The 12,110-nt window shown below is 36.8% G+C and overlaps 1 protein-coding gene across 1 annotated transcript in view; it reads left to right on the top strand.

The window, feature by feature from the left end:
* Window positions 1-12,110, top strand: part of HMCN1 (hemicentin 1) — a 552,382-nt gene that overhangs the window by 207,301 nt on the left and 332,971 nt on the right. The window contains exons 5-6 of the mRNA XM_004013873.6: window positions 873-1,044; window positions 4,481-4,587. Coding sequence (XP_004013922.3) covers window positions 873-1,044; window positions 4,481-4,587 — 279 coding nt within the window. The remainder of the gene's footprint in view (window positions 1-872; window positions 1,045-4,480; window positions 4,588-12,110) is intronic.

Raw genomic sequence — 12,110 nt, forward strand, 5'->3', positions numbered from 1 at the left:
TATAAATAAGTCCATTTGTATCATTTTTTAGAGATTCCACATAGAAGCCATATCGTATGACATTTGTCTTTCTCTGACTTATGTCTGAGATGTTACGAGATTGTATGATAATCTCCATGTCTATCCATGTTGGTGCAAATGGTATTATTTTATTCTTTTTTATGGCTGTGTTTTTACCACATATTCTGTTGATTGACATTTTCATTGCTTCCACGTCTTGGCTATCGTAAATAATGGTGCGTTTAACATTGGGGTATGTCTAGCCTTTCAAACCATGTTTTTCTCTGGATATATACCCAGGAGTGGGATTGTTTTTAAGAAACCTCCATACTGTTCTCCATAGTGGCTGTACCAATTTACATTCCCACCAACAGTGTAGGAGGGTTCCCTTTTCTCCACATCCACCCCAGCATTAATTGTTTATAGATTGTTTTTGATGATGGCCATTTTGACTGGTGTGAGGTGATATCTCATTGTAGTTTTGATTTGTGTTTCTCAAATAATTAGCATTGTTGAGCACGTGCCTCTTTTCATGTGCCTCTCGGCCATCTGTATGTCTTCTTTGCAAAAATGTTTATTCAGGTATTCTGTGCATTTTCCAGTTGGGTTATTAGGTTTTTTGTTTGTTTGTTTGTTTAATATTGAGTTACATGAGCTGTTTGAAACTTTTGGAGACTAATCCCCTGGGGAGTGCATTTTTCCTGCTCTGTGGGTTGAGAAAGTTTATGTTGATTGTGATGGAAATAAGCCTCACACAGTGTAGAAAGCGACCTGGTCATTTCATTAAGCAAACAGGCTACTGCTTCAGCAATTCAAGGTGATATAAAGCTGTAAATATTTTGATATCACTCATATTTCTCTTTTTCTTATAGGTTTTAAAATGGGTGGAAGAAGCAGTGCAGGCTTCCAAAGTTCACCTCTTATCAACAGATCATTTGGAACAGGCTGTAAATACTTGGAAAATTCCCTTTGATCCAAGTCTAAAAGAGGTTACTGTGTCTCTGAGTGGCCCTTCTCCAATGATTGAAATTCGCAATCCTTTAGGTAAGCTATATGGAACATTCATATTAAAAATATTTAAAAATATAGAATATGAAAAAAATAGAAAGACTTACTTGTTCAAATTAATGCTGACTTTATGAATAAATTTAACCAACTCAAAAGTGACTGGAGAAGATGTTTAAAAATTAAAACAGGATTTTTAGTCATAAGTATCATTGAGTTAACATGAGATTCAAAAAACTGAAACTCCTAATAATTTAAACAGATGGCATTTACTAACTTAATTGTAACTGAAGGATCCAAAAAATATTTTAGATGAACCTGAAATATTTTCTTCACCTTTATATGAGGAAATACTTCACAGTAACTTATTCTGTAAAATTCAGTGTTTTGTCATTTTTAAGTGAATCATATGAAAAAAGTCCTTTATTACTAAAAAAAAACTGTCTAATTTTTTACCATATCATTTTCTTGATAGATTTTAATTTTACAGGTTGTTCTTGTTCAGTCGCTAAGTTGTGTCTGACTCTTTGCAACCCTATGGACTGCAGTATACCACCAGGCTTTCCTATTCTTTACTATCTACCATGGTTTGTTTAAACTCATGTTCATTGCCTCAGTGATACTATCCCAGTGATATTATCCAATCATCTCATTCTCTGTCACTCTGTTCTCCTGCTCTCAATCTTTCCCACAATCAGGCTCTTTTCCAATAAGTCCGCTCCTCACACCGGGTGGTCAAAGGATAGAAGCTTCAGCGTCAGTCCTTCCAGTGAATATTCAGGGTTGATTTCCTTTAGGATTGACTTACTTGCCCACCTTGCATTCCAGTGGACTCTCAAGAATCTTCTCCAGCACCACAATTTGAAAGCATGAGTTCTTTGGTGCTCAGCCTTCTTTATGGTCCAACTCTCACATCTGTACGTATTTACTGGAAAAGCCATAGCTTTGACTATACGTACCTTTGTCGTCAATGTGAGGTCTCTGCTTTTCAATATGCTGTATGGGTTTGTCATAGCTTTCCTTCCAAGGAACAAGCATCTTTTAATTTAATGGCTATAGTCACTGTCCACAGTGATTTTGGAGCCCAAGAATATAAAATCTGTCACTACTTCCACTTTTTTCCCCTCTATTTGCCATGAAGTGGTGGGAGCGGATGCCGTGATTTTAGTTTTTTGAATGTGAGTTTAAGCCAGCTTTTTTCATTCTTTCCTTCCACCCTCATCAAGAGACTCTTTAGCTCCTCTTCAGGAGACAAGTAAACTCTGGTAGTCCCATCTCTTTAAGAATTTTCCACAGTTTGTTGTGATCCACACAGTCAAAGGCTTTAGTGTAGTCAATGAAGCAGAAGTAGATGTTTTTCTGGAATTCCCTTGCTTTCTCTAGGATCCAGTGAATGTTGGCAATTTGATCTGTTTCCACTGCCTGTTCTAAATCCAGCTTGTATATATGAAAGTTCTTGGTTCACGTACTACGGAAGCCTAACTTGAAAGATTTTGAGCATTACCTTGCTAGCATGTGAAATGAGCACAATTGTGCAGCAGTTAAGCATTCTTTGGCATTGTCCTTCTTTGGGATTGCAACGAAAAGTGACCTTTTCCAGTCCTGTGGCCACTGCTGAGTTTTCCAAATTTGCTGGTGTTATTGAGTGCAACACTTTTACAGCAGTATCTTTTAGGATTTGAAATAGCTCAGCTGGAATTCCGTCATTTTCACTAGCTTAGTTCGTGGTACTGCTTCCTGAGGCCCATTTGACTTCACACTCCAGGATGTCTGGCTCTGAGTGAGTGATCACACCATCGTGTTTATCCAGGCCATTAAAACCTTTTTTGTATAATTCTTCTGTGTATTCTTGCCACCTCTTCTTAATCTCTGCTGCTTCTGTTAGGTCCTACTGTTTCTGTCTTTTATCATGCCCATCTTGCATCAAATGTTCCCTTGTTATCTTCAGAAGCATACTGCACACCTCTTAACCTGGGAGGCTTGTCTTCTGGTGTCTTTTTGTCTTTTCATACTCTGTTCGGTTCTCGAGGGAAAAATACTGAAGTGGTTTATGATTCCTTCCTCCAGTGGACCATATTTTGTGAGAACTTTCCACTATGACCCTTCATGGATCACAGCCTTGTCATGGCAAAGAGGCTTGTGTAATTTTACAGGAGATAGTTGTTAAAAAACAAATTTATATTCTCATTAGAATAATGTTTTAATTTTTTCCTTTGATAATTGTATGGTATGATTCTCAGTTTTGGCTTAATTCCATCTCTGGTTGAATTTACAAGACTTAAGGTTGAATTGAATAGTAATCTTAAAAAAAAAAGAAACCTAATTTTTCTTAATATACGTGTTTAGGAAATTTTTTAACCAAAGATGTTTGCACAGTATTTTTATTCTTATTGTAGCTGGAGTATATGTTACATTTTTTTAACCTGTGTGAACATTTATAAATCGGAAAGGAGTAACTACCTTTTTTCTTTATTTGAATCTTAGAAAATGACATACCTTAGAGAAAATAGTGTATGAAATTGACCTCAAAGGCTTCAACCACATTTAACAATCAAATTGAAATTTATGAGCAAGCAAAACCAATTTTTTGAGACTGTTTGGTCTCGAAAATAGATTTATCTGCAGAAATGGATTTGCCTTTATAAGTAGCATTCTTCTAGTACCATCTATCCTATCTACCCAGGAAGGATTTGTGTTTTTCATTATCTGTATCCAAAGTACCTGTAACCATTGCCTTAAGTTCTACTACTTTAAAAATTCATTGACAGTGATATTTTAAAAGTCATTTGCAGCAATTATAAAACTTCTGATGCAAACATGGGATTCTTTTAATTGATTTGTTTACATAGCTGCAGCAATAGTCCACACGAGAGCCAAGACTGAAATGAATATGTAAACTATGGCTTAATTCCAAATTTGTTTTCCTTCCTAAGTTCCAACTGTCAGATACTGTATGTTGATCTCAGTTGGAGAAGGTACTGTGTTACTTCATTATATTGCTCCTCTAATTGTTCCTTTGACAAGTAAAAGCCTTCTCCTGCACTTCATGGAAACTGAGGTTTTACACTTTATGCAAAGTTATGCCCAGGGCTCTTAATGTTAGCAATATCTTGAGTCATCTCCAAAAAGACATTTATTCTAGTTTACTGTTTTGCCATCTATTAAGTCTAAATGTCTCTAGTGACTGTATATAACTTCTTTGTAGCCATAATAATCATTACCTAGATTAACTTTGGAAATATGATTATCATCTTCCTTACTCTGTTTTTAAGATCACATCAACATAGCAAATAGGAATCTGTTACTTCAATTACAGTGTTTGGAAATGGTAAAGTTACGTATATTTTAGATACAAAATGATGTTTTGAGCTAGAGGTGTAAATGTCCATCAGGTAATTTGTACTAGAAATGTACACAGCTGATATATATAGCTGAAATAAAGATTATGCTTGTAACCTCTACATCTGTCTTTCAGGAAAGCTGATAAAAAAGGGATTTGGCCTGAATGAGCTATTAAATATTCATAACTCTGCCAAGGTGGTGAATGTTAAAGAGCCAGAGTCTGGAATATGGACAGTGAAGGTACTGTTATGTTACAGAGTCTATTTGTTGTTTTATTTTGATGTTGGCATGGTTTTTTTTTGGCATGTTTTATAAAATATATATATAATAGTTTATTTATATCTTCTCTAATGATCATGGAGAAAGCTTTTGCTAAAAATCAATAGACATGTCGCATTCTTCGGAGTTGTCTTGATCATATGAATTGATAGTGTTTGGTTTTGATGACTGTGAAAGGGATCAGTACCACCATAGATAGACTTAAAATGCTCAGGTAATTCTCCTGTCATCGAATCTGTAGATTGATTATATTAGCCACTGTGTGCCTCCAAAACAATCAGAGATGGAGCCAGTAGAGAATGATGTTTAGGGACATAGGCCCCAATGTGGAACTACCCTGGGTTTGAATCTCAACACCACCACTTACAAGCTGCTAATCCCTTAGAACTATAGCTTCTCTTGATTTTCTTTCCACCTCTTTAATATAGGATGGCAATAACAGTCCTTTCCTTCATAAAAGTGTTCTGAGAATTAAATGAAGATTATACAAATGGAGTATTTAACAAGTTCCTGTTACAAAATAAGCCCTCAAACATTGCTGGTTATTGGTGTGTAGTAGACCTACATTCATTGTGTACTTGAACACAAAATGGTATTTGTATCTTAGAGTCACATTAAGTAGTATATGTTCGTACTAAGAAAGCATTGTGTTTTGGCAATATGGAGGAAAGAACGTGTTTGCCTTCGAAATTCAGGATACCATAAATCTGAGATCTAGTCCTGCTGCAAATCATATGTGGGACCCTCCCTAGTAGATGCTGTGCGTGGCTTGCCCATATTTCTCAGAAATTTCAGTGTGCTCTGGCCTACTTCCAAACCCAGGATCTGTTTTTCTGTGTCTGAGAAGCTTTTTTTTTTTTAAGATAGAACAGGAGAAGGCTGTTCAGCTATAGAATTAAACCCTTCAAGAGCAGCTTTCAGCCCCTGCAGGAATAAGCTCCGATTGTCTATAGGGAGAGCAGGCTTAAAGGCACACCCGTTATGTGCTGCATGTATTGCTCTTCCTCTTCCGTTAGAATCCCTTGTAACTCCCAAATAAACAGTTTACTCTGGAATACTGGGACACCTCATTTGCTCTTTCACTGTCTCAGCTTCCCAACGTGGTAAAAAGAAAGGAAAATGAGATCAACTGGGTCATTTCAAATTATATAGCTGCTGTGAAGGTACATGTAGGTGTTATACCGTAGAAATTTTGCATGCCGATTTTTTAAAAGAAATACTTAACTTTTATTCTTTAATCTTATAAAGTTAATTTTTCATTGTAACTCCATTTAAGTCCTAGAATATCAGTGTTTCTTTCCCTCACAGCTCTCAGTCTTATAAGGAAAATAAAACATGGATATTTTAACATGAATAATATGGAATAAAGGTTTAAGTAAAAAGGCTATGTGAAATAAAATTAGTAACTTTTATTGAATGGATCACAAACAGTCCCATCTGCCTCTGTTATCCCCCAGTTCCTTGCACAAAGTAGTTGCTCAGTCCTTCCTGAGTGCATCAGATAGTCAATAATGAAGTGTTTTGCTGTTACATTTTAAATAAATGTGGCCAAATTTGATATTACAGTTATTTTGACGGACTTGCCCCAAATATAACTAGATTGAGTCTGACTTTCTGTGACCACAGTGGGGAGGAGTATATGAAGTTCTGAGTCTCTGTATCATCCAAACATTTTAATTTAAGCATGCTCTAAGTCAGCAGTCTTCAGCTAGCTGTTCACTAAGGTAATCCGTTCTTGCTCTCTGACCAGTGATGTTAAGTTGTCTGTTATTGACTTTGAGATGCGTACAAGTGATACCATTCTTCTGTATGATTAGCAACTGATTGTGAAGTATTTGAACCCATTTTCTAGGTGATTTGGATTGCTACCAGTGATATTTCCTCTAATAAAACTCTTGCCTAGAAGGGGGATATTTTACATGTCTGATGTTTTTCCTTGTGCCTAACACACCTATTCATCCAGTTATCCATTCAATAAACCTTTACTGAGTGTCTGATTCTGGCCATGTTCCATGATGCTTAATGGTCACTAAGTACATCTTAATGATCATTAGAACAGTCACTGAGGATTAATCTGTGAGTGAGGAAAGAGATAAGATGATAGTAGGAACACTGTTTAGACAAATCTCTAAACCTGGTCTCCTGTAATTAAGAAAACAATAAAAAGACAATATCTGTTATCACAGTATTTTAAATTCATATCTAATCATCATCAAAGAAGCTTCTGGTCCTGATGTTACACAGTATCTGGTGTACAATTAGTGATATCTAAACAAAGGATGAGAATTACAATGCAAGTAAAGATAATGAACTTATTTTGCTCCTGAATGAAATACCAAAATAACGTGTCAGGTTGGCGTAAAGGCCAATTGAGCTGAATCCACTGACATAAATGTTGCTGCTGACTTTAGATCTCCCTTTTGGATGGCTAATGAAGGATGGCATTTTACATGTGTATTTTCTTAAGGGGAGAAATGTCTGAGATTAGACAGTACATCCCTGGTGCCATCTCTCATGCGCTCTGCTATCTGGAAAATGTCTGCTCTGTCAGTGGAATTACTAACAGCTTTTTTGAATGTTTTGCATAACAGTTTTAATCTCATGTGTAATACACAGCCCATCTCTTAGTTGACATTAGCATGATATTCAAGGAGCACCAAATGGAGCCTCAACCAGTCTTTTTGGTTATCTTCCACCATGTGCCTTTCTACTCTAATCAAATACACTTTTGCGATGTCTCCCATCTTCTCTTTCCACATTCTCTTGGTCTGTGCTTTCTCTCAAGCTATTGCTTCTTTCTAGCATATTCTTCTTTTCTTATTTTATGTCTGATTCATAACTCCCAATAATGCTCAGCTCAAATGGTAACACTTGTATCAAGACTTTTCTCATCCAGAATATACTCTTTTCCCTCTGGCTTTCTATTGCAATTTTTTGCCACCTCCCTTTTGCATAATTTTTCCCCATTATGTCATATTTATTTCTGTACAGGTTTTGGCTTCCAGTTTTGCTGTAGACTAGACTTTGTCACAAGTATATGCCATAGTGCCTGGGAAAGAACTATATAAATATTCCTGAATAAAAATGAATTCACTTATTCTGATGATATCCAGGGAAGCAGGCAGAAGCTTTGGTTTAGTCAGGATCACAGTTGATGTACTGGCACAGAACACTTTATTATGCCCATGATTTGACTATTATAGTGGCGACTGCTTTTCTTCTGTGGTTTACCAAGGAAACCCTAGTGATTACTTTACTGTGATTTATTCGAAGACTTTCATTGAACAGAGACAATGAGTCAACTCATCAGTGTAATTCATATAACTAACCTGGATGTTTTAGGTTGCCTCTGATGCAGTTGAAAACTTGCCAAAAAGAAGTAATTGAAATTAACCACAAGTTATTATTACAAACAAAAGAGACAGTTGTTTGAGGCCCCTAAATTTGTATCTGTAGGGAAGCTAGAAATCCTGGGTCTTCTTTCTGAGAAGAAGTGTAAACTTTCCATTCAGACAGCTTAATTATACCTAGGCTATTTGAACATAACCACATAAACTCTCAGGCCAGATTGTGTGCACAGCTCTTTAAGGGAAACTTTGTTGCAAAGACATTAAATAGTTGTCAGTACCCATGATGTTTAGTGGGTAGAGACTGTTGCTATTAGTCTAGGATTATCAGTGTGATCATGGGATGTAGCACATCCCCTGAGGTGTTTCCATTAAGTAAATTTGGATAAACTGTCCTTAGATCATCTCCCAAGTAGAGAAGGGAGTGTACCCAACCACAGGATTATATTGAGATTCTGAGACTAGCAGAAATATTTCTGGTTGTAGATAGTTACTTTGGTTGCCAGAACCTACTAATGCATTTTCTACAGGATAAGGATAGTTTTAGAAATGCTCAAATGGCGTAAACTTGTTAAGGAATTACAATAAACCTCGTCTAACAAAGGACCACACAAGTAGCATATTACGCTGGCCTCGAGTTATTACCACCTGGTACCTCTTTTGAATAAGCAGTCAGACTACACCAGGTGTATTGTTTAAATGGATTAGCTATGGCATTAATTCAGTGTTTAGGGTCAATGGAATGCTCTGTAGTAGATTTTTTTCCTGGAATATTCCCCAGTTATATATGTCTGCCAATATCAGATTGACAATCAAATGGGATATTTCCTTTAAAAAATATATGTACACTTATTTATATTTAAATGGGTATGTGTGTGTATGTATATGTGAATATATACAGAATTTACATGTTTTTCCTTGTATTACATTTTTTAAAACAAACGATGACTAGTAAAATGATAGTATTTAAATCTAGCTGGCTTCATTATATCTTTTTGACTGGCACAAATCCTACCCCATGTTAACTTCTCAATAAATATTTGATTAAAAGTATAGTATTCTTTACATTGTAAATGATGGTATGTTATATAAGAGCAACTGATTTGAAAGTAGATGGACATCCATTTTAATTTAAGATATACTACTTAATACATTTTTGACCTTGAAGAAATTACCTAAACCTACCCAAGTCTGTGAAAAATAGGGGAAAATAATACCTACTTAATATTGTCACGATTAATTAGATGTTGGTAAATGTTTAAACAGTTTCTGACACAAGTGGTAAAACTAAATTAGTTCTTCTCCAGGGTGTGTATAAATAGTGAACTGTATCTGTATTTTCCATCAATTCTAGATAGACATAAAGGCTTTATTTACTTTGGCTTATTTAACCTTGAAACTCCTTAGGAGAGAGAAATTAAAGCCAACTCTAGCAATCATATTTTAGTTCATCTATAACATGGCAGACTTCACATTTCGTACCAGGATGTGTTCTCCCTGGCTTAATGCAAGTTCATTCCTCACTAGTGTCACCTGTTCTGTGGGGGTTGATGGCTGCTCTACTTCATATGCTCAGGAACCCAAGCTGATGGAGGCACCAACGTATTTAGAACATTGTTGCTGTTCAGTCGCCGAGTCGTGTCTGACTCTTTGCGACCCCATGGACTGCAGCACGCCAGGCCTCTGTGCACCTCACCATCTGCCGAAGTTTGCCCAAGTTCATATCCATTGAATTGGTGATGCCATCCAACCATCTCATCCTCTGTCACCCTCTTCTCCTTTTGCCTTTAATCTTTCACAACATGTGACCTCTTTTTAGTGGAGGAAAAGACTGGAGAATATGCATAGAAAAAGGAAGAGATTGTGTCACTTCTAGGATGATATAGACATTTTTGTGAGTGACAGACACACTACACTTCCTTTCTAAGGCATTTGCCAAAACTGTTATCATGGCCTAATGGTTTTCTGGAGCTGGTTCATAAATGGTTCATGGAGAGTCAGTTATGTGCTTTCTCTTCCAAACTGAGTGTCATCCTGTTGGGAGCTTGAAATCAGCCACTTGGTAGTATTTACATCACAGAATTTGGCAAATGTCCCAAATTAGGGCTTTTTTTTTCCCCCCCACAGAGAAGTTTACCAACGCTCTACTAACCTGACTCCTCCTAAGTTGAGAGTGCATTTAGAAATTTAGAATGGCAAATGAATAGATGGGGATATTATTGTTTTCTATGCAATAGGGTCCAAATCAACCCAGAGATTATGTCATCCTAGAATGTTTGCATCGACTTAGAGTATTGAACTTGGAGTAATTGCCATTTAACTTGCTGTGTAAACCTAGGCAAGTAATTATTTCTTTAGGCCCCAATTTCTTTTTGGTGCTTAATGAGATATCATGTGAACTTACTTAGCATAATGTATCTAGAAAAATTCAGTGAATTCTTGATAGCTCTGGTATCTGTTGGTCCTAGGGAAATCTAAGGGAAACTGCCAACGTTAAGTGTTTGTTGGCCTTATTATTCATGATATTAATAAATTAATTTCATGTATTAAGTACCTATTGAATAGTATTTTATAGGTGATATATTTGATATAATTCTTGCCTTCAAGGGCTTTCTATGTAGAGAAGACTTTCAATATTTAATAGATGTCTAGCCTTAAAAATAGGTTCATCTGCAATATAGTTGACCAGGAAGATATCGGAAGAGCAACTGATTTTCCCTGGAGCTCTCCATGGTGCTTGCCCCATGGTCCTTCAGCCTGCCCTGCTCCTTCATTTCTTAAAGACTCACTCTTAGTTCAGAAGCCCGCACTCTGGTCCACTCTGCTGCTGCTTCTCACTCTTTTGTGTGGTTGCCTATTTATAATTAGAGAATGCCAGGAGGTATCTAGTCTAACCTCATCTTTGCCTCAACTCAGCTTGCACTACAGCAGCCTCTGTATTCCTGACTCAGACCCTTCTGCAACTTGACCAACTTGACATTCTAACTCAGGGCAGTAATGCAACACATTATAAACCTTTATAAATAACATGAAGAAGTAGACTGTTTTAAATGCACCTTTTAGAATTTTAGGCTTATACAAACCCAGTCCAGTGTCTGTCTAGATATTTCCTGTTATGCTTGGAACCACTGTGAGTCTCCTTAATTTCCCTGTTATGAGCTACAGGAACCACGAGGTGAGGATGCCTCTGTGTGGAAGTGATACTTCTAGATACTCTGTGGTGGAGAGATGCTTTTTGCAGCCAAATTCTCACTTTATTACAGCACATAGTTTAAATCTACATGGTATAAAGATCAAATAGAAAAAACATCAAAGCAGTGGTTTTTGTCATACTAATTTAATTATATATGTAGAAAAATGGGCCTAAAACTATTCAGAAAGGAAGAGAGCAGTAAGAAATACGCAGCTGGACTTCCCCTCTATTTAACTTAGTCATAGATTAGCTAAATTAGCTAAATTTTCTTTGCCCCTCCAAGGCTTTCTTATCTTTTAATTCTCCTCCAACCCTACTCTGTCCATAACACATTAGAACCCAAAGCCTTTCCCCAATGCTTCTGGGGTTTCCTGAAGGTTTACTTTGTTTTGGTCTCCTTGCCTCTGATTACTTGTGTGTTGATTCTAATCTTTTATGCCTCCATGTTGGGTAAACCCCAGTCCTTCAAAAATTTCCGGGAAATCCAGTAACAAGACCGTTTTGTAAATTTAGTAAATTTGACTATCGATTTGGGGTTTATCTTAAAGTAACTTGTGTCCTTTTGCTCTCTCCTTGCCCTCCATTCTTATTTTCTCTATTTTGTTTCTGCTTCTCTCCTGTGAATAGTGTCAGGAATTCCATATATATATTCACTTAGCTTTGTCTGACTCTTTGCAACCCCATGGACACTAGGTTCTTCTGTCCATGGAATTTCCCAGGCCTGAATACTGGAATGGGTTGCTACTCCCTTCTCCAGGGGATCTTCCCAACCCAGGGGATCAAACCCAGGTCTGCTGCATTGCAGGTGGATTCTTTACTGGCCAAGCCACCAGGGAAGCGAAATTCCATATTACTCTTCTGTTGTGTAGGGCAGTTGGGTATATTTCAGCCTTTACCCCCAAACCAGTGTAATTCAATTCATTGAAATGATCATGAGAAGCACA

The sequence above is a fragment of the Ovis aries genome, chromosome 12 (genome assembly GCF_016772045.2).
Source record: "Ovis aries strain OAR_USU_Benz2616 breed Rambouillet chromosome 12, ARS-UI_Ramb_v3.0, whole genome shotgun sequence".
Taxonomy (NCBI): Eukaryota; Metazoa; Chordata; class Mammalia; order Artiodactyla; family Bovidae; genus Ovis; species Ovis aries.